We start from the raw sequence: 23774 nt of genomic DNA on the forward strand, positions 1-23774 counted from the left end.
AACACTGCCAGAAGTTTGGAAGATATAGGAAGGGCTTACTTTTTCTCATTACATTTTTTTGTTGACACTTGGGTTTTTCTGTGGCCTCTGTCTTAAGTTCTCTGTTCATCTTAGAGATCCCTAATTATAAGACTACTCCCCAAACCTCAAGGAAGTTGCCAAAGGAGGCAGAGTTCGAATGAACATCTCTACTCATTCTTCAAAGAAAAGTTCATCTCAAAGCCTTGCAAGGCCCAGGAGCTCAGTTAACTCTTCACATGTCCATAGGCTACAACATGATTTACTCCCTTTAAAATACTGTGTGAAGAATTACAACAGAAATGAAAGGAAAAGAGAGAGAGAGAGAGAGAGAAAGAATACAATCAGTGATTACAGTGCTGCTGCATTTATTGTCATTTACCAGAAGAAAGCAATAGTAAATGCTTTAAAATTTTGTTTCTCTTCTTCTGGAAGCTTAACTCTAAATAAATGTCACCCATCCCTCAATCTGACAGGAATAGAAAAAAGATATTGCCCATGAAAATGAATATTTTATCTCCTTCCTCTTCCCCGTGTATTTGTCAAGGCCCATCGTTCACAAATACCCATCTCAGATGTGAGACTGTTCCGAGGTCTGCCACCTGTTTCCAGAAGCGCTTCTGTTGGTAGCCTCCAACCCCTAACCCCAGTGTCACTGTTTGCCTTCTTGTTCTTCAGGATGATTCTGCTCCTGCCTACGCCAGTTCTTTTGGCAGTTGCACCTGTGATTTAAACATTCAAAGAAAAAAAGGGAAATTAATCTTTGGAAATTCAAGCGCTCTTACAGCAAAAAATACTAAATTAACCTGCCTCATTGAATGCAGAATGGATTAAAAACTCTGGCCAGAGAACCCTCCAAAGCCATTATCAAACAAAAACAACTTTGCTAGGTTGCTGGTGGCTTATGCCTATAAACCTAGCTGCTCAGGAAGCTGAGATCCAAGGATCACGATTAGAAGCCAGCCTAGGCAGGAAAGTCCATGAGACTCTTATCACTAATTAATTACTCAAAAGCCAGAACTAGAGCTGTGGCTAAGGCAGTAGAGCACTAGCCATGAGGAAATTAAAAAAAAAAAAAAGAAAAGAAAAAATTAGGACTGGATCAAGCCCCAGGACCAGGAAAACAAAGCAAAACAAACCTTCTAGCCACAATTACTAGGCATTTTATGAATTTCAGGAACTGTCCCCAGGTCTTTGAGAACATGGGAAAACACATCATCAAATCAAGATGGTTGGCACTGCCATAGACCCAAGGGCTCACCTGCCGGTTGGGGTTGGGCTTCCATTTTCTCAGCTAGAGAATGTCATTACCAGCAGCCAATTCCCAAGGGTAAACATTACCTTCACATTGAAAGTGAATCATCAGTGTGAATACTTAAAAAACTATGAATGGTTCATTTTGACAGTCAGTGTGAATGGCTTGGGACCCGCTAGAAGATCACTCAAGAGACAACTTGGTGGGTAGCTGTGAGGTGTTCCCACACAAAGTTCTAAGGTGGGATTGCCTATCTTGAATGTGGACTGTGGAACCAAATGGAATAAAAGGTGGAGAGGAAGAAATCTAACCCTTTGCTAGCACAAGCAGGTATTCTCTCTGTTTCTTGGCTACCATGGGTGAACTTCATCTGCCCCGTTGTATTCTTCCTGCTACAAAGACAGAGACCTCTGAAACCACGAATGGAAAGAAAGAATTCCTTCTTGAAGTTGTTCACACAGCAAGGAGAAGGTAACCAACACACTCTGGGGGAAGAGAAATGGCTCAGAGAGACAGTAATTTCTCTAAGGCCACACCACTAGGAAGTGGTAAAGCAAGATTTGAACCAGATCAGCCTGATTCTAGTACCTACTGTTACAAACTGCCTGTAGACACACACACACACACACACACACACACACACACACACACACACACACACACACACACACACACACACACACACACACACACACACACACACACACACACACAGGAAGAATACAAGAATCAAGGTTCCTTTACAAATAGGTCTTTCCTCTTTGAAGTATACTCTTACTTTGATGCTCAAATTTTAAAATAGTATTTGGTGAATGCTACAAGAGCCAAAAAATTACAACAGCATGGTGTAAGGCCAACTCTGCAAGTCCCCTTCCTACTTTTGTGTCACAAGAATGGCTTAAAGATAGGTGTTCCTAAAGGGTTCCAAGTGCTGTTATCTTAAGAGGTGGCCCACCCAACAAGTGTGTACCATCCACAAGAAGCTAAGGGAATACTTAAGGGTTTATTTAGCAACAACTACAGATGTTGCACCCATGTGCACCTGCCAGTGTGGTGAACCACTCTGTCTTTCTGCAATGGCTCTCTGTCATCCATTCTCCATTCATGCCCTTTGAATTGCCTCCTGCTCCCCAGAAGGGATTACTGATGTCCCCTTAAGCCAAAGGGTCCTTAATATGCTTCTGACCCTCTCTGTTTCTTTTACCAGCCTTTGAGAAGAGGGTGTGATCATAGCTTGGTCAGGCTCACATTTGAAAAACACGTAACTAAAAACTAAAAAACAATCGCAGAAATTATCACAGGAACTTCAAGTCACTTGAAAGGTGCAACCAGTAGCTAAAACTGTGATAGTTGTTATCATGGATCTTTGCATTTGTTTCTATACACATTAAAGGATTTCTGAATAATAGAAAAAGGAACATGTAACATTGACCCTGTGTGGTAAACCAAGACACATGCCGTAATCCAGCTGGCAGCTCAGATAACTAGGCTGAAGAGAAATGAGCATGGGTTTAATTCATCAGTAATAGCAAATATTTCTTAAAAATCAAAAAGTATAAAAGTTCAAAGAAAAATGTATACTTAAATAGCCTTCAGAGAAGCCATTTCTAAGAAGAAGAAGAAAAATCAAGACAAAATATAAAGGGAACCAGGTGCCAGTGGCTCACATCTGTAATTCTAGCTATTCAGGAGGTTGTGACCGGAGGATTGCAGTTTGAGCCAGCCAGAGCCAGAAAGTCTGTGAGACTCTCCTCTCCAATTAGCACGTAGAAAGTCAGAAATGGAGCTGTGGCTCCAGTAATAGAGTGATAGCCTTGAGAAAAAGAAAAGAAACAAAAGAAATCCTAAAGGACAATGCTCTTGTCCTGAGTTCAAGCTCCAATACCAGCACCACCACCAACAACAACAAAAAGAAATAAAAGAAAAACAAAAAAGACAGCTTCCCAGATGGAGTGCATCAACTCATGTTATCATTAGTTTTACCCAGTGCAACATTTAATTTAGTACACCAGTATCGAGCTCCTACTCAGGGCCAGCCCCTAAGTGCTGTCCAGAACAGAGGCAAGGAAACTCTCTCTGGCTTGAGGAACTTAGAATTGAGTAGGAGACATCTGCCCTCAACCTGAAGCATGTGAGAGACACCATGAAAGAGGTGTGGGAAAAGGAAAATGGGAATAGACAGCAATAGAACTACTGATGGTTTGACTTGTTTCATGTAAAAAAAGTAATATTTGAGGCAGATCTTGCACATTGAATAGATCTCAATAGACAGAAGACAAGACAACTTGGGGCAGAGGTGGTACAGGAACAGGAAAGCAAGGCCCTTCAAGGAAAATTGTAGGTGCTGTGGCTTGAGGAGTCAGGCCAAAGCTCTCAAGATAAACTGCAAACAGGCAGCCTCAGACAGCATCGCTAGGTAACTGGTCAGAAATGCAGATTCTCGGGCCCCATCTAAGCCCTTGTGAAGCAAGACACTCTGAAGGACCATCCAGCAATCTGAATTAACTTCGAGAGTTATTACATAAGACTTCAGAAAACTTGTGCATCGAAACCTTTCTCCCTGAATACTAGGGGAAGATAATTGCTGATTTATATTGTTCCTGGATTATATATAAATGCTCTTTTGACATAGCTTGCACTGTTACATTATTTTGTTCTGTGGAATCTCCTTTTACAAGCAACTAACATTTCCAAAATTGGGAATATTTGGTTTTTGCAGATTCTCCTGATTCCTGTTACTTCCACTGCTCTCTCCCCTTTTTGAATCACAAAAAGGAAGTAAGTTTAAAAAAAGAAACAAGGGTAATGCTAAGGTTTCAGGCTTGAATGCATGAAAGAATGGACATGAAAGAAAAATTGGGAAACAAATAACAAGTAGGTCTAAAACAGAAAAACTTGGTTTGAAAACAGATTGGCTAAAGATTATCAATGGGAAAGGGGAGTTGGGGATTGTTCTAGAGTATGTGTTATGGACACCAAAGGAGAAGATGGGAAAGAAAATAAAAAGACAACAATCTAGAGAACTTCAAAAGAAGGAAGAACATATACATCAAGAAGAAATGGCCATAAATGTTTTAGACTATAACCATAAATTCTATAATTCTGGCAAACAACTAGTGCATTGTGGGGTCTTTTAGTGACCTAAGGATGCAAGATACCATTATGCTAAGGCCTTTCTAAGGAGAAGCTTACAAATGTCATTAACCCATTGGCGGAGAGCAGTCAGGACATAAGTGAGTACTTTGTGAATTGCAGTGGATGTTTAAATGTCACTTTGTTTGGCAAAGAAACCTGGGTTTGCTATAGATGCTGTTGGTTCTGGGGAATTAAACAGTTACTACAAATAGGATTTTTATCTCAGTGCAAAGTACAAATAATCCTCTGGGGGTAGTAGATGAGTGAGAAATCACACACTTTCATGAGGTGAAAGATGTACAATTGTACCTTTTCCAGGGAGGCAGAAACTTATACAAGCCTTAAGTTTGCTGTGTCACTGATGGAAAGTAATTAGTTCAAAGGGAAATGAATTTGGTGTTACCTAATAAATTCACCTTTTTTGGATGACAGCAAAAATAAGAGCAAAGCAAGACATTCCATAAAAGCTAAATATGCAGATGAATGAAATCAGGCAGAGGGAAGGCTGAGGAGAAAGATTTTCAGAGGCAACTGCCTAGCTCATGGCTGGGAAGCCAATAGACAGAAGTAGCCAACTTGCCAGAGCTTCCTTAGTATACACGAGCCCCTAAAGTTGATTCTCAGAGTTGCCAAACAGCAAAAAAGCAGCTGACTCTGTGATTCTGGTAATTCAAGTGGTGTTGAATATTTGGCTTTTTCTAACGTGACATTTAAAATGTACACAGTAATGCCTAATCCAAGTAAAGTAGACCTATGTCGACATTTTCCCACACCTGGCCCACAGACGCTGCTACTCAAACCCAATGCTTCACGCTGATAAGCACAACATCCATCTTGCAAGCGCCAGGAGATTGAGACTTACTCACAAATGAGTAAGTGGAAGAATAGAAGAGAATAGACTCAAGGAAAGCAGATCTGGCCAGTGGATCATTTCCTCTGAAATCAGAGAACTGGTTCTGATGGTCATTTGAATTCACTCCCTTTTCTACTCTGAATCCTCAGGTCACCTTTGGCATGGATTGTTGTTTGTTTGTTTCAACATTCTCTTCAGCCTGTTATTTTCTGATTGCATAGCTACCAAGGCAGCCTGGATATTCTTTGCTAATGACTGGTTATGAAAGAAGTGATAGAGCTGGGTTCCTTCAAGCACCCTCCTCCACCCCCGTGGAGGACTGACTGCCTGGACAAGAGCAGGTGCATGCTGTCTTGATGCTGTGCCCAAGGGCAGGCAAAGGAGCCCTGTTTGACCTCATTCCACCCCTAGTGCTTCTAATGGGTACCTTTCCCAGGACCCATCTGACACCTCTGAATTACAGATGAAAGCCTTCTTAGATGGTATACTTACAGATACCTTTATATATTCATATCTTAACAGATGCATGCATATGTATGTGAATAAGTAACAGAAAAGTGCAAGCTTGCATGAAAACTTGTTTACTCGCTCTTCAAAAAGAAATCTCTCTTTTCTATGATGAGATAATGTACTGACTATGCTAATGTCATCCCTTAGCTAAATTACACAATCTTTAAAAATAATATGGCTAAGTAGCAATCAAGCTGCTTATGGATCGGCATCCTTCAGCCTCCAAAAATACCATCAGTATGACCGCCAAAAATTTTATTTTTGCAATGTAAGATGCAAGGAATCATAGTGAATATTACAACTGAAATAAGGGTAGGCATTTAGGGCTGGGGATGTGGCTTAGTGGTAGAATGCTTGCCTAGCATGCATGAATCCTGGGTTTGATTTCTCTGTACCACATAAACAGAAAAGGCTGGAAGTGGTGCTGTGGCTCAAGTGGTAGAGAGCTGACCTTGAGCAAAAGAAGCTCAAGGACAGTGCCCAGGCCTTGAGTCAAGCCCCAGGACTGGCAAAACAAACAAACAAACAAACAAACAAAAAGCATGTGTTTAAGCAGGGCACTAGTGGCTCACACCTGTGATCCTAGCTACTCAGGAAGCTGAGATCTGAAGACCACAGTTCAAAGCCAGCTCAGGCAGGAAGGTCTATGAGACTCATCTCCAATTAACTGCCAAAAACTAGAAGTGGAGCTGTGGCTTAAAGTGGTAGGGCAAGCCGGGCGCCAGTGGCTCACTCCTCTAATCCTAGCTACTCAGGAGGCTGAGATCTGAGGATCTCAGTTCAAAGCCAGCCTGGGCAGGAAAGTCCGTGAGACTCTTATCTCCTTAACCACCAGAAAACCAGAAGTGGAGCTGTGGCTTAAGTGGTAGAGCACTAGCCTTGAGCTGAAGAGCTGAGGGACAGTGCCTAGGCCCAGAGTTCAAGCCCCAGGACCGACAAAAAAAAAAGTGGTAGGACACTAGTCTTAAGCCAAAAGAGCTCAAGGACAGTGCCCAGGCCCTAGTTCAAGGCCCACAACCAACCAACCAACCAATAAATAAATAACATTCCATTAATTCACAGAAATGCTAAGGTTCACCATCAATTTGTCTGCCTTGCTTAAAAAGTGACTAAGAGACATAATACTCATTTCATTATGACAACTCATTAATTAGGAAAGAGTACTTTTCACTCAGTACTGTTGTCCTTTAAAATCTTACCTGGAAACACTATTTGCAAAAAAAAAAAAAAAATTGTATTAGATCTTCTTTTCTTTGCTCCCCCTCCTTATTCTTAGACATTTGTTAAGTAAAAATACAAAGTGGCCTTTCCCCCTCCTTTCTTGAGTTGGACAGAGAGGAGGACCTGGGATGAGATTATGTTTACCAAGGCCAACAAGTGAGAATTAAGTTTACACTTTGTGACAATTTGAAAAAGAGAAAAGAACGTCAATCTAATTGTGGGCAATCTCCTTTTACTACTAAAAAAGAACCATCCTGAGCATTTTATATTTTGGTGGTTCTAGGGTTTGAATTCAAGGTTTTGGCCTTGACAGGCACTAGAACACCTGAGCTACACTCCCAGCTCTTTTTGCTTTAGTAGTTCCTTGAATGGGGTCTCACTTGGACTGCTAGCCTCCTATTTATACCGTCCATGTATCTGGGACAATAGGCATGCTTCCCTTCCCCCCTTCCACACACCCTCATTGGTAACGAATAGTCTTCCAATTTTTTCTTCCTTTCTCTTTTCTTTTTCTTTCTTTTTTTTTTTTTTGCCTAGGCTTACTTCACCTTTTCACCTCCCTGATCTCTGCCTCCTGTGTAGCTAGGATTACAAGTATGGGCCACCACTTCTGTCTTAAGCAGGAACTTAAGCATTGGGTCTCTGATTCCCAGAGGCTAGAGATGTTATTTTAACTAGCATGGTGTTGTGGACACACTACAAATGAAGTTCAGAATAGTAGACTGATCCTGAACTCAGAACTGCGGCTCAATTGGGGTCCTACACCTTCTCAACTGTAGCTCTTGAACATCTTAATAAAGTCTCTAAGGTTCTCTCCCCTATACAAAATGAAGAATGTAATTGTCCCTAACTTATAGAATAAAGATGACTCCTACAATGACTCTGGCTTTATAAATGTTCTGTGCTCCATGAATGTTAACTACTGTTATTGTTATTACTATTATTATTATTATTTTGCCAGTCCTGGGGCTTTAACTCAAGGCCCAGGAGCTGTCACTTGAGCTTTGATGCTCAAGGCTAGCACTCTACCACTTGAGCCACAGAACCACGTCAGATTTTTTTCTGAGTAGTTTATTGGAGATAAGAGTCTCACAGGCTTTAGTGTTCGGACTGGCTTCAAACCACAATCCTCAGATCTCAGCCTCCTGAGTAGCTAGAGTTACAGGTATGAGCTACCAGTACCCAGCAACTGCTGGTATTATTGTCACAGAAGCAACCCAGAGTGAATGTCCTTAGGGAACCCCAGCAATTAGATCTATAGGTAATGCTCCCTAACTTCTCCCAGGTAGTCACAATCAGTTTTTTTCTCTCTCCTCTCTCTCTCCTCTCTCTCTCCTCTCTCTCTCCTCTCTCTCTCCTCTCTCTCTCTCTCTCTCTCTCTCTCTCTCTCTCTCCCCCCCTAAGGCTGGAATTCACATCTCCACTTATGGCTTTTTGCTTGCTAGATATAAAAGTTTAGGTTTAAAAGTCTCTTGTATTTATCTGCCCAGGCTGGCTTTGAACCACAATAATCCTAAGAAGCTAGGATCATTCAAGTGCTCAGCTTAGTACCTCGTGGGGTTAAAATGAAGAGGGAACAGCACACAGGGACTGTTTCTGTCTGGCCCTGTCCATCTTTTCTCCCTCTTTCTACTTACAGGTTTCAGATAGGCGATGTTGCTGTGGCGAATGTCATTCAGGAGCTGATCTCTGGGCGTGATTTCCACCAGTGGCGGTGGTCTGTTTCGGGGCACTGGTTTGAGTGTTTTGATCACATCTTTGAGGTTGGTTTTCTCAGGTTGTTCTCGCGCTTCTGGCATGCGAGATTTGCGCTGGATTCTCTTCAGTTTCACCACCCGGAAGGAGTCGGGGTCTGTCTGGTACTTTGGAGGCTGAGATGGGTTTTGCATCATTTCATTCCTTCGACCAAAGGGCATCGCTTTTGAGCTGGGAGGGCGTCCAGGAGGAGCCTGGAGGAACTCCTGCATTCTGGAATCTGGCATGGGCCCACCTAACATCTCCCACATCCCAGGGGGCAGCCCTAGACCACTCTCCAACATGGCTATTAACTTCCTCTGCTCTCTCAGTTGCTGTTGCTTCTGTTCTTCTTGCCTTTTCTGCCTCCGTTTATCCTGATTTCTAGTGAGCAGGTTCGTCACCACCATGCGGGGACCAGGAAGCTCAAAATGGTAGCCCATCTTCAAGAGAGTATTGTTGGCCTTCAAGAGCCTGGAGATCTCCATTTCTGCGTGGTGGCCCAGCATGTGCCTCTGGTTGTGGAAACGAAGCTCAGTGAGAGTCTCATTGAACTGGAGGCACCTCATGATGGCCACGATGCCTTTGCCGGTGATGAAGTTGGACTCGATGTTGAGCGTCGTGATGCTTCTATTCTCCCGCAACATGTTGGCCAAGGCAAAGGCCACATTCTCATCTGCACCCACGTTTGCTAAGCTGAACGTTTTGATGTGTTTGTTTTTCTTCATTGCATTGACAAAGTCCAGGAGCATGTCTTTGGGGATGTTTTCGATGTTGTTCAGGTTGAGTTCCTTCATGTCCGGGTCATTCTGTCTCACCCGTCTCAAGCTCCCGTCCAGGTCCGTTTGATTTCCTGAAGGCCTTGCGCTTATCTTGAGAAAACTAGTGTCTAGAGCTAACTTCTTCGGATCTAATTTTGCTATTTTCTTCTCACTTTTTTCTTGGGCCTCAGGCCTGTCTTTTTGGTCGTCTAAGGCTTTCCTAGAGACCCTTTGGCTATTGCTCTCACCGTTGCGAGCTTGTACCTTTGCTTCGTTTTCTTTTTCTCCATTGGTTTTTCCATCACTCTCTTCACCGTCATCTTCATCATCTTCTCCATCATCATCATCTTCTTCATCATCTTCATCATTATCATCATCATCATCCTTGTCTGTTTCTTGTACACTGTTGCTCCCCTCTGATTCTCTTTTGTGTGCAACTAGTTCATTATTCAGTTTATCTTTTAAAAATTGGGGCACATTTTTAACACCTCTGTCTCTGTCTTCATGGCGTTCTTGAGTATTTTCCTAAAAGATGGATTTATGAGGGTTAGAGTATATAACAGTGAAAAGATACAAAGCAGAGCAATATCTTATGGAGATTTTAAAAAAATGTTGTAAGTGCTGGGAGCTTTGTGGTTCACACCTATAATCCTAGCTATTTAGAAGCTGACATCTGAGAATTCTGGGTCAAAGCCAGCAGACAAATCGGAGAGAATCACTAGTTAACGAGCAAAAAGCCTGAAGTGGAGGAGCATCAGCCTTGAGCAAAACAGCTATGAGAGTGAACTAATAAATTGCACGCATAGTGTTATTTTGTGTGTATGTATACAAAAAGTTTATTTATGTATAAGGGGGAAAACCCATGTTGGAATGCTTACCAAACTTGTTACTTCTGAAGAGGAAAAGTAACTGCTAAGAAAACCCAGAAGAGGGGCTGGGAAGGTGGCTCAGTAGTAGAGCGCGTGCTTTGCATGCATGAGGCCCTGGGTTCGATTCCTCAGCACCACATAAGCAGAAAAAAAAAAAAAAAAAGCCGGAAAACTCAGAAGAAAGGAATCACTTAAAAGATATTCACCTTTTTACACTATATAATTTTCACATTTTTATGCTTTCTTTAAAAAAATAAACTTATTGTAAACAAATATGACTAAAACCCCAAATGAAATGTCCATAGACATGCACACACATATTGTGCCTGTGTTGATTTCATCCCATATATGGGTGTCCTTTGGTGTCCCTGGGGGATTGGCTCCAGAATCCCTGGGGATGCCTTCATTCAAGAGTACTCAAATCCCTTTTGGGGTTGTGTAGTATTCTGATATAACCTATACATTCTCCCACACGCAGTTACTTTCAATCATGTGTAGGTGATGTATAATAGCAAAAATAAGATAGATACATGTAAAATAGTTGGTATAGTGTTTAGGGAATAATGGTAAGAAAAGTCTTTACTCATTCATCACAAATGCAAAAATTAAAAAAAAAAAACCTAACTCTATCCACAGTTGATTGAATCCAAGGACACAAACGCTTCCAACTGCATTAAAATAAAACCTAATTTATGTTATTTTCAGAGTCTATATTTTTGAAAGGGTGCTCAGTTCTAGAAGCAGTTTACAAAAATACTTGCTTTAAAACTTGATGCAGCTTTTTTGTTGTTTGGGTTTTTTTTTAAAACTGTATATATTTTTGTCTTTTCCTTTTTGGTACTGAGGAATCGAACCCAGGATGCTGCACTTGCTAGGCAAGCACTTTGCCACTGAGCTACATCCCAGGCCACGATGCAGCTTTTTAAATCAATATGTTGACACTTTTCTGTCATAGATAGTTGAGCTGGCATGCCTGCATTCAACAGCCCTGGCTTACACTATAATTTCCTTGTTGCTTTAAAAAAAATTTACATGACTAAAATTTCTGCTAGTCTCATAGGAAAGCTATACCAAAATTTTTCCTGAGAAGTTAACAGATGTGAGAAAATGAAATAGTTTGATTGTTTGGAATATGGCTTGTTTTTGTGCTAGTCCTGGGGCTTGAACTGAGGGCCTGAGCAAGTCCCTGAGCTTTTTTGTTCAAGGTTAGAACTCTACCACTTGGGCCACAGCTTTACTTCTGTCATTTTGAGTAGTTTATTGCAGATAAGAGTCTTATGGACTTTCCTGCCTGGGCTGCCTTGAACCATAATCCTTAGATGTCAGCCTCCTGAATAGCTAGGATTATAGTGTGAGCTGACACCCAGCTCCTCATTTCTTTTGAAGGATCAAGTACCCAAAAGAAAAATCTAGCTATAAAATGGAATAGGATCAGGTAGAGATTTAGGATTTAGAAATCACTGCTTTGTCTAGGAGAGAAAATATCAATCTTTAGTCAATGCTTATTAAATTCTTGTGCAATATTTATTACCCTTTCTCCATATGGCATATGTACCTCATAGGTGTCATTTTGAAAGCTAGTGTAGCAGTCTGAAAGTCAGACAAGAATGTGTGAGCCAACAGTTTCACCTTACTGCTCATGCGAGGTTAGAATTGGCTGTGACTTTCACTAAACTTCACCATTGCATTTCTCATCCTTACCAGCAGGAGGAGCCAACCATCCAGCTGCTTATACCAGAAGAAACAACTTTAAAAATATTCACTTTTTTTCCTTTCCTTCTAAATTCAGTGTTCCTATTGAATTGGCTGTATATCCATTAGCATTATTTGCAAAAGGTCTATAGTTGGTCTCTTAAGCTCTAACCTGATCAAGCCTATACTTCATTTTCTTGAGTTCAATTCATGTTGAAAGTCTCCCCACTATGAAACCAGTTTACCACCTACCTTAATTACACCTTGCATGATAGTTAAGGTAACAATGTATATCAACACCAACAGCAGGTGTAAGGGAAAGAGATTTTTACCTGGAAAGAGGGATTTAATCTTCTTTCTAGTTTGTTTTTAAGTCAAGCATTAAAACAACTGTGTTGATAGACAGTGTGTTTGTAGAGCCAAAAGACCATTCCAGTTGTTAGGTTAAAACAATTTCAAGACAAAAACACTGTCTTGACAATACCTTAATATCTGTCAGTTTCTAAATGTCATCATGGATACTCTGCATGGTGACACTATGACACATTTTCACTTAGTTGACTTAGCGTAGGCTCTGTGTGTGTGTGTGTGTGTGTGTGTGTGTGTGTGTGTGTGTGAAATCTTTGATAATTGTACTTGAAATATCAAATATATTTACACCTGCTAGGAAAAGGGCACATCTTCCATTAACTGTCATTAGCTTGCATGAGTTTTAAAGTTTCCTTATGAGCCAAGAAGAAAATAAAAAGAGTTAGGAACAACTGCTTCTGGGCGGTGACTTTAGTCACTAACTGTCCTGGTACTGACCCCAGGCCTACACCTGGCAAACCTGGCATCATTTACACAGATTCCCTCTACAAGAAATGACCAAGGTTCCCCTCCTATGATATCATGACTTTCAGAAAGGTCCAGTTTGGCATAGGATGAAGTATTTATTATAGACTCCTAACAAACCATCACCATCTTGCAAAAATCACAGTTCCCATAAAGGCTCCAGACGGCCCAGTGCCCAGAAGCCATTTCTCTGCCACACACAGAACCCCTGTTGGTTACCTGAGCCTGCACAAAGGTGACAGGAACGCGCTCGTCTTCCAGCATTCGCCTAGATGCCTTTTGCCAATACATATAATCGATGAGAGATTTATGGTCGAAGTTTCTGGTGGGTGGCTTGTCGGTCTGATCTCTCTGAATCATGCTCACAGGCAGGTGAGGGTCCGGGGCTATGACTTCCATTTCCGACTGCAGTTCCTTCAGCTCCTCGGGGGACAGGTTAGCCAAGACCTCATCTTCGTCGATCTCCTCACCAAGGGTATCTTCCAGATCGGAATTCCTGCTGTGCTCTGACATGATTATGAGTTGCTCTGTTGTTATAGTATCAGTAAAGAAGAAATAATGGAAGATGATTTTTTTTTTTAAGAGGAGGAAAACAGAATCTTAAGAAGATCCTTCTGTTGACAAGGAACTGAGGTCAACCCACCCTTGAAATTCCGCCCCCCCAAGGAGCCTCAGTGGTGTTCACTAAGCAGCTAGGAGAGACTACAGCTAAGCTTCTGCCGGATCTATATTAAGCAGGGCTTGGCTGGCCAGGGTCAGTTTATAGAATTACTACGCTGCTCTCTTTTTGGCAACTTGAGTCAGCTGTGCACATACTAGCTGACATTTCAGTACAGCTGCTTGTGCTTGCTTATGAATAACAGGTCTCACAGGAAGAAAACTCACTCTCACTGACCACCTTCACATTGCCATACTTAACTTCATGAGGCCCAAGTTCTTCCCCCTTCTAACTCCCCCCCCCCTCACCCTCCTCCTCTCCAAGAAACTCACTTCTCATTGTCAATGGTGAAAACAACTTACAGTCTGTCAGCAACGAAATCCAGCCAGCAAAACCTCAGTGCTCTTTGGAGTGAAAACTTCACTTGAAGGTGGGAATCAGGGTTTCCTGGCTTTGCCTGATCACTTACAGAAAGAGACATGCTAGGTAATCCATCCTCTGTAACCTGGAGCTTTGCTAGATGTCCTTATCTGTGGCTAGATCCTGTGATAGTTGATGGATAACCGCCCTCCAGTTTCCATTATGACCAAGGAGTTGAATATTTTAAAAGATTTTTTTTCTTATTAGGTATCCATTAGGCCTGGGTAAATTAAAATGGAGCTGAAGTAAAATGTTGAAAAGGCTCAAAGCACTAAAATACTAAAAGAAACCGTAAGAAGTTTATATACACACACACATATGAAATACAGGTAGGAAATTAACTTTGTCAGTAAATCTTATTGTTTGCAAACTAGACTTTATAAATATTTATTCAGAGGTATATATTGACTTTATAAGTTATAGTAACAAAGAGGTATAGAAAGATAAATAATTTCCCTTATCTCACTGCTTATGACTAATATCTTGGTTTATCATTTTATCATTTCATCTTTTTTCTTTTCCTTCCTTTCTTCCTTCCCTTTCTCTTTTCTTCTTTCCTTCTTTCTTCTCTTTTTTCCTTCCTTCTTACCTCCTTTCCTCCTTCCTTTCTTTTCCCTCCCTCCCTTCCTCCCTCCTTCCCTCCCTCCCTCCCTTCCTTCCTTCCTTCGTTTGGTCCTTCCCTCTTCTTTGCTGGGTGTTAAATTATGGGTTTACACTTGCTAGGCAAGCATTCTACCACTTGAGCCATATCTCCAAAGCCTCTTTTAAGCCTTTTTTTCCCAGATTTTTCTCATGGTTTTGCCCAAGCCAGCCTCAGGTCATGATTCACCTAACCTCTGCCTCCTGAACATCTGGGTTTAAAGACATGCATGCACCTCTAGGACTCAGTCATTTCTTTTTTTTTTTTTGTCGGTCGTGGGGCTTGAACTCTGGGCCTGGGTGCTGTCCCTCAGCTCTTCAGCTCAAGGTGAGCGCTCTACCACTTGAGCTACAGCACCACTTCCGGTTTTCTGGTGGTTTATTGGAGATAGGAGTCTCACAATCTCTCTTGCCCAGGCTGGCGATCCTCAGATCTCAGCCTCCTGAGTAGCTAGGATTACAGGCGTGAGCCACCAGCGCCCGGCTTCAGTCATTTCTTTTAGGCATATGAACTCTATCATCTTTTGTTCCCTGATCATTTTTGTTTTTGTTTTTATGCTGCTGGAGATGGAACCCATGGCCGTATGCATGAGAAACAAGTTCCGCACCACAGTTACATTTTCCAGACATCATTCAAAGATTTGTCATTTTTTGACTGAGAAAAATCATGAAGTTTTTATAGGCAGTTACATATTTTACTACTATATAATTTTTTTGGCAGTGCTGAGCTTTGAACTCAGGGCAATTGACACTTGACCAATTGAGCCAATGCCTCCATCCTGGTTATTTTTGGAGACAGTCTCTTGGACTTTTTTGCTCAGGCTGGCCTCAAACCAGATCGTAGCCTCCTGAGTAGTGAGGATTAGAGATGGGAGCCACCAGCATCTGGCTATATTCCACTACTAGGTAATTTTTAGTAGCTCCTTAAAAGGAGCTGTACCCTATAAACTGCATAAACTAGTTTATGTAATCAACACTTAGCTGTTCGATATTTAGACTGCTTCCATTTTTCACAAGCATCAATAGTTCTTCAATAAACATTCTTGTTGCTAAATATTTGTATTTTAAGGTTACTTCCTTAGGATAAGTTGGATAAATGCCAGCAAGTGAAATTACTGGGTCAAAGAACATGAAGAAAGCAAATACTTTTCATATGAATGGCTAAGTCTGCTTAATATTATTGCAATCCATCCCCAATATTCATGACATTATTTTTGTAATTTATGCACATGTTACTATTCCAATTGTGAGTGTGCATGTGTGTGTGTGTATGTGTGTGTCTTTCCATATTCTGTGCTTCTAGGGTTTAAAATGATTCAGGTGGGCTTAAGAAATAGTTCAGTGGTAGAGTACACGCTGAGAATGCAATAGGCCCTAGATTTGGTTCCAGAACCATAAAAATAAAGATTTAGCTGAGTTTGTTGTTGTTATTGCTGGAGGAGGCTTGGGAAATATTATTTTCTGCTTCTGTGTTTTAAGCATTTGTAAATCTCATTTACTTTCAGAGATTCTAAGAAATCAACACTGAAGTAATCTGTTTGTTTAGTCAAACATTCCCCACCCTTAATTAATTTCTGCTTCCCTCTCCCTTAGTCACCTACTAATTTCTGAGAAATTAACTATCTAAAAATCATCCCAATCCAATTATAAAGAAGGAACCCAGCCAGGTACCAGTGGATCACACGTGTGATCCTAGCTCCTCAGGAAGTTGAGATCTGACAATTGCTGTTTGAAGCCAGCCCTGACAGATAAATCCATTGATCAGCAAAAAGCCTGGTGGGATGTGTGGCTCAAATGATAAAGTGCCAACCTCGAGTGACAGTGAGGGTCCCTGAGTTCCAGCTCCAGGATCAGTACATGCACGCACACGCTCACACGCACACACGCATGCACACACACACACACACACACACACACACACGCACACACACACACAGAATGGCGAACTTGAAGTCAACTTGCCTTGATCTAGTCTCAGTTCCACTCCTTAGTAGCAATATATTAAGTAACTTACTGGCCAATATGTAATAATAATATCCAATAGTATACAATTATGGGAAGAATAGAGCAATGTATACATATATAAATTAGGAAGAAAAGTACAGGCACAGATTAAGCCCCAATAAATATTAAACACTATTCTCTCATCTCAGAGGTAACCATACAAACACTTAAAGAAAAATGAAAGCCACTGCAAAATTTAGCATATTTTTAAAAACTTTCCACAAAAAATACATATTAATGGCAGAAAAAAAGCTTTTACAGAAAGTATCCAAGAGGCTTCCAGATGAACTTGACTATAAACATAGAAAATTACCATTTGCATCTAAATAGAAAACTCTCTCCCCTCAAGAAATGTTCTAAATTATTGCTTGTAAGCTTTCATTCGGATTCTGATTCTATCCTGATAAATTCCACTCGTTTTCATGGGATCATGAAAATGCCTGCTTTTACTGTGCTTCTTTCCCACCTGCTGCCAGAGAGGCTTGGCTGGTGCAAATGAGCCTCATTTGACATAGAGATGATTTCACTGTGTCTTAGCCATGCTCTATGCTGCTGCCTCGGCAGCTTCTCATAAGACTTCAACCCTGATCATAAAAGCAGGTGAAGGATCATTACAGTACATCAGACTCCAGATCACACATCACAGAGCACCCTGCTTTGTAGCAGAAGCTCTAGAAGAAGTTCTAAAGTCGGTTGACTCTCTCAGTCCCATCCAGAAACTACTGAATCAGAATTCTCAGGTTTAGGTGGAGGAGTATCTCTGTCTGTGTGTCTATGCCCTCTTCCCCCTCTTTTTCCCCTGTCAAAGCCTTCCAGGTGATTCTTAGGTGTGAATCATGTAACAATCTCAGAACCACCAACCAGCCATTCCTTTTGCAGCTTAGGCTTAGAGAGCTAAAGACATTCCATACTCCTTCCTTTAGGAATATTTGCTGAGCATCTCAGTCACACTGCTCATAACAGAGACAAATGGTTACTGTTTGCATTAAGGGCTAAGAAAATGGATGCTGAGGATCCAACAGGGAGAAAAGAACTACAGTACCTCAGAAGAGATATTGGAGAAGAGCACTATCAGATGGAACTCAACCATGTGCAAAGCACTGAGGACAGAAAGTGTAAAGACACGAGCAGGCAGAGGCTTGGGGGCATTCTGGAATTTGACCTAAGGCTCTCATGACTGAACTGTGTTAGGCAGGAAGGTTAGGCAGGGTCTGATCCAAGACTTTGTGGCTGGAGGTAAGGTGGATTTCATTCTTAGTGGCTGAGAATCATTAGGGAATTTTAGGCAAAATGTAACAGGACTGATACTTCTAGGAGATTCTTTGGCAATGGTCAGAAAACAGATTGAAGAGGTAGAGGACAGTCAAAACTAAACTTGGGAGGTAAGAGAAAACCCTTGTCTTCCTACAGCCCTGCATGACCAAGACATTTCTGTGTTTGGATGATTAAGATGCTGGTACGATGCCAATACTACCTTTCAGAGCCCTGATCTTTAGTGATTGCTGGGTTTTGGAGGATCCCTCCTCTCTCCTCCATTATACACCCTGGGAAAGAGATGTGGGAATGGGGGTGAGGATCTGACAGGAGGTTGCTGCCAAAGAATTCTCACTAATCTCCACAGCTGAGAAATTCTAATATTTTTTAATAAATTGGGGGAAAACTTCCATGTTTGGTGATTGTTTTTGGCAAGGGATTAGTGTTAAATTATATGAATAACACGTTTGTATAGAAAGATAACATCTATACATATTTACATGAAAAGACATGAAGTATCTCCGGGAAGATGTGCAAAGAAATAGAGAGTTGGTTACTGAAAGGAAGAGAAAGAGAAAGTCCAAAAGGACAGATTTAAGAAACGCTTTCCACTCAAGAGTCTGCTCTACAACACACACACACACACACACACACACACACACACACACACACACACACACACACACACACACACACACACACACACACACACACACACACACAATCTAATTTTTCTCAACCATTAGAAAGAAAGATTATGTCATTTGCAGGGAAATGGTTGGACCTAGAACAAATCACGTGAACCGAGGTAAGCCAAGCTCAAAGAGACAAAAAGTGCATGTTTTTTCTCCTATGTGGAAGCTAGATCTAAAATATAACTGGACATGATAACCTATATAGAACTCTAGACATTCACACACAGTCAGACTAAAGGAGGTTACCCTTAGAGGAGGAATCCCAAGGTGTAACTTCTCTGAACATTTACAGTACTGTTTATCAAAAACAAATTCCAGGAAATGGAAATATGCTTTTTTTTTTTTTTTTGTCAGTCGTGGGCTTCAACTTTGGGCCTGGGCACTGTCCCTCCCTCAGCTCTTCAGCTCAAGGAGAGCGCTCTACCACTTGAGCCACAGCACCTCTTCTGGTTTTCTGAGTGGTTTATTGGAGATAAGAGTCTCATGGACTTTCCTGCCAGGGCTGGCTTTGAACTGTGATCCTCAGATCTCAGGCCTCCTTGAGTAGCTAGGATTACAGGCATGAGCCACCGGTGCCCAACTGGAAACATGCTTTTATGTTGTTGTTATTGTTGGTGATGGTGGTATTTGTTTTTGCTTTTGGGTTTTTTAAGTGGGGGGGGAGAAGAGGGATACAAAAGGTGAGCAAATGCAATCATGTTATTCAGTATACACTATGTGGAAAATGAACTAGGAAACTGTGGGCAGGGACAGGAGGGGAAAACTGGCAGAAAGAGAAGGGCTGACATTGTCCAAAAAAGGAAATATACTCATCACCTGACTTATGAAATGGTAATCCCTCTGTACAACACTTTAATAATAACAATAAAATTATATTTTTAAAAAAGAAACACTTTTCATTGATATCCTTTAACACTGAAACACGTTAACATTGACACTTTTTTCATTTTGGAAAAATGGCCTTCTTTCCCTCTATAATTTGAGCCTAGAGATATATTCCTTTTATTTACTTCATATAACCATAGTTTATTTTAAACTGTATATTATATAATCAACACTTTGTCTCCCAAAATGTCTTAGATTGGGACCTTTCTTTCCTTCACCCCACTAGTGATTTTATGGCATGGTTTATAATGCTAATTAATCAACTTTTCAGTGTTGGCTATCCCAATAAACTGGATTCGCCTAGAGATATATTCACTGTCTGTGTGTATATGTTTGTGTGTGTGTGTGAGTATATGGTGGTACTAGGGTTTAAAGGTTTAAACTGAGGGCCTCTTGCTCTGGCTTTTTCAATTAAGGCTGGTGCTCTACCACTTCAGCCACTATTCTACTTGGTTTTTTTTTTCAGTGATTAATTGGAGAGGTTCCTGTCCATATTAGTTTTGAACCACAATCCTTGGATTTCAGCCTTCTCAGTAGCTAGGATTACAAACATGAGCCACCAGTGCCTGGCCAAAAAAATTTTTTTTCTTTCCTGGAACTATATATTAATTAATTAATTTTTGCAGTATGCAGGACTGAACTCAGGGCCTCAGCCTTGGCTGGGCTCCATTCATTTTTCCATCCTACACTGATCACCTCAAAGACTATAGTTAGCTATCATGTTTCTTTCTGCAGCCATATCCCTTGGCTATAAATGGTCTCAGCTACTAGACTGGTTTCCACATCTACTAAATAAATCTGTTCTGTTCTAGGAGTGGCATACTCTTCTCTTAAGCAATTGCATTTGGATCACAAGGCTCTGTTCACTGGCTGTAAACTGCCTGTGGATTTCACGAGTGCCATAGAAATGGCTGGCTCTCTCCTCAAATTTCCCTGAGCCATGGCTACAATGCCTCGGGATGCGATTCTGAACTTACAAAACCAAAATATCCCACCCGTCTTGCTGTCCACAAATCCCAAAGTAGCTTGAGTTATGAAAGGAAGACAATTATATTACCTGAATTGTTTTGTATTCTTACTAAATTGATTTCACTGTGGTTGGATTTCAAAGAGGAAGTTAATTTCATATACTTCTAAAGTACGTGATACTGTCACTTTGTTCCTACCAAGACAGCTACTATGTTAGATTTTACTGTGTGTATCCTGGTACTGGGACTTGAACTGAAAGCCTCTTGCTTGCACGTTGTTGAAAGTCATGGCTGATGCTCTACCACTTGAGTCACACCTCGGTGTTCTGGCTTTTGTTGATTAATTGGAGATGAGAGTCTCACAGATTTGTCTGCCTGTGCTGGTTTCAAACTATAATCAATCTTCAGATTTCAGCCTCCTGATTAGCTAGAATTATAGGTGTGAACCACTGGCACCTGACAAGGTGTGAAATGAATGAAAAAACTCACATTTGATTAAAAACTGGGGGGTTGGCCTACAATGCAATGGATTCACTGACTCTGAATTGTGCTTTTAAAAGTAATTTGAGCTGGTCATTGATGGCTCACACCTGTAACCCTAGCTACTCAGGAGGCTGAGATCTGAGGATCATGATTCAAAGCCAGCACAGGAAGACAAGTCTGTGAAACTCTTCAATTAACCACCAAATAGCCAGAAGTAGAGCCATGGCTCAAGTGGTAGAGTGCCAGCTCAGGGACAGGACCCAAACTCTGATTTCAAGCCCCAGTACTGGCACACACAGAAAAACAATCTGGTAAATTTTATGTTATGTGTATTTTACTTCACTAAGGAATAGGCATGGATAATAAAATTCATTCAACAGCATATTTTATATGGAATAAGGGTCACAGCTTTAGTCATTTAAACTATGTTCGCACAATGTTTATAGCAATGACCTGTTGGGCAACTTAATATCTAGCAATGGTTGGCTAATAAAGAAACTCTATTCTGTTCTACAATTTAATACTACATATCATGTTTCTTTAAAAAGAAAAATCAAGCTGGGCATCGGTGGCTCAAGCCTGTAATCCTAGCTATACAGGAGACTGAGATCTGAAGATCACAGTTCAAAGCCAGCCTGGGCAGGAAAGTCTATAAGACTCTTATCTCCAACTAACCACCAGAAAACTAGAAGTGGTGCTGTGGCTTAAGTGGTAGAGTGCTAGCCTTGAGCTGAAGAGCTCAGGGACAGGGCCGAGGCCCAGAGTTCAGGCCCCACGACCGGAAAAAAAAAAAAAATCAAAAAGCAATACTTGAAATTTAGAAGAGTTGTCAATTAGTCTGACAGTCCTTACATTAAGGGTCATCAAAATATTTAAGTACAGTGTTTAGATCCTCAGCATGAATTCGTCTAACACTGTAACTTGTCCGAATGTGTTACTTCCTTCCTTTATTCATTTTAGCAATGCTGTATCATAAAAAAGAAAATTTTATCTCAAAATGGAAACAAAAAATCAGCTGCTGACAGGTGGACAACTGAGGACAAAAGTCAAAGGGCATTTCAGCTGATTGAAATGCAAGGGGAAACTTAGATCACACAATTTTGTTACTCAAGAAGCATTCAGGACATTGGAGAAAAGGCCGGAGTCCCAAGACACCTTAGAAGAGTAACCTGAAACTGTCTCAAGAATTTTATCAAATCTTTCTTAGGAACAAACAATCCTTCTCTTTGGTTCCTTTCCAAAGACATGACTGAAAACTATGGTCATTGGAACAAGTTTACTGCCTGTCTTTGGAAATAACTTGATTTTAAAGTATAGTTTATATGCGTTCATTATGTGAAAAGAGAGAGAGAGACTAGCAGAAAGGAAAGGAAAGCAGAAAGGAAAAACAGGACACAAGTTAACATACAAACAGTTCCACTATGTATTGGTTTTCCTTCAGCATCTTATCTTTTTCAGTGCTGATCCTGGGGCTTGAACTCAGAGTTTGGGTGCTATCCCTAAGCTTCTTTTCGTTCAAGAAATACCACTTGAGCCAGAATTCCACTTTTGGCTTTGTTTTGGGGTGGAGGGAGTCTCATGGACTTTCCTGTCATGCTAGCTTCAAATGATGACCCCCAGATCTCAGCCTCCTGAGTAGTTAGGATTACAGGCATGAGCCATTGGCACATTACCAGATCTTGTTTTTAACGCTGTAAATTTTTTTGAGGGGGTCCGGTTGTGGGGCCTGAACTCTGGGCCTGGGCACTATCCCTCATCTCTTCAGCTCAAGGCTAGCTCTCTACCACCTGAGCCACAGTACCACTTCCGGCTTTTTTTCTTTTTGCTTATGTGGTGCTGAGGAATCGAACCCAGGGCCTCAGGCATGCAAGGCAAGCGCTCTACCACCGAGCCACCTTCCCAGCCCTAACAATGTAAATTTTGCTCCTTAAAGATCTTTTCAATCATGTGGTATTATGTTCATTTTGCTTATTTTACAGAAGCCTGTGGCTATCTTTGTTGGGGATGGAATACAACATTTTGTCATGCATTTCATATTTATCCACAATTTTAAAATGATTTTCTCTCTCTAGATAGATCAATTGTTATGCAAGACAGCTTTGTATATATGTCTTTGTTGTGACTGATAATGCCCTATAACTTTGAAAGAGTATTTCTCCGAGGTATTTATTCTCACAAATACAAAAAAAAACAAAAACAAAAAACCCAGTTTTCTAGACCTGTGAATGTATGACTGTAAGTCATTGTAGAACTGATTGATATATTGGTTGACTGATTGATTGATGGACTCTATTGGGGGCTGAACTCAAGGCCTCATTTACTAGGCAGGTGCCCAACTGATTGAGCTATGCCTCCAGCCTCTCACTGGAAAGCATGATTCTTGAAAGTCATACTGCAGAATGTCCTTCTGTCTTTCTTAGATATTCACTTATGAAATGCTGCTACCTTTCATCAAAGCCTGTTTGCCACATCTGTCTGAGAGTTGCCTTTAGATCAGCGTGGCTTCTACCTGCAAGACTAGAGATAGTGGCTGCTTCATTTACTTTGTAATTCTCAGTGCCTAGAACAGAGCAAGAGAGCCTCAAAACAGAGGTCTTGCATGAATGGTTGGTCATGAATGTTCACCTCTGACATTCCAATGCCACGCTTGAGATATTGCCATGGGGAAGTTGGGCATCTTGACTGGTTGCTATAGAAACACTCCTGCCTACCAGAGGATGGTGCCCTGAGAATCACTGCGCTGCTTTTATTAGGAGATGGAATAGTCCTAGATTGGAAAAATAAAATAAAATTGGTGAAAGCCTGGACACACTTGGATGGAATTCTTTAACTATCAAAGTGCTAGCTCAGTGTAATGGCTCATGGATAAACACATAGAACACTCAC

At 41.1% G+C, this 23774-nt stretch overlaps 1 protein-coding gene across 1 annotated transcript; it reads right to left on the reverse strand.

The window, feature by feature from the left end:
* Positions 1-713: 713 nt before the first annotated feature.
* Lmod3 (leiomodin 3) lies at positions 714-13395 on the reverse strand. The gene is made up of 3 exons (XM_042680016.1): positions 13102-13395; positions 8630-10012; positions 714-740 (listed from the first exon to the last, which is right to left on the reverse strand). Exons 1-3 carry the CDS (start codon positions 13393-13395, stop codon positions 714-716), a joined length of 1704 nt encoding a protein of 567 aa, XP_042535950.1.
* Positions 13396-23774: the final 10379 nt, after the last annotated feature.

This window comes from Dipodomys spectabilis, unplaced genomic scaffold (genome assembly GCF_019054845.1).
Source record: "Dipodomys spectabilis isolate Male_0828 unplaced genomic scaffold, ASM1905484v1 ptg000054l, whole genome shotgun sequence".
In the NCBI taxonomy this organism is placed as follows: Eukaryota; Metazoa; Chordata; class Mammalia; order Rodentia; family Heteromyidae; genus Dipodomys; species Dipodomys spectabilis.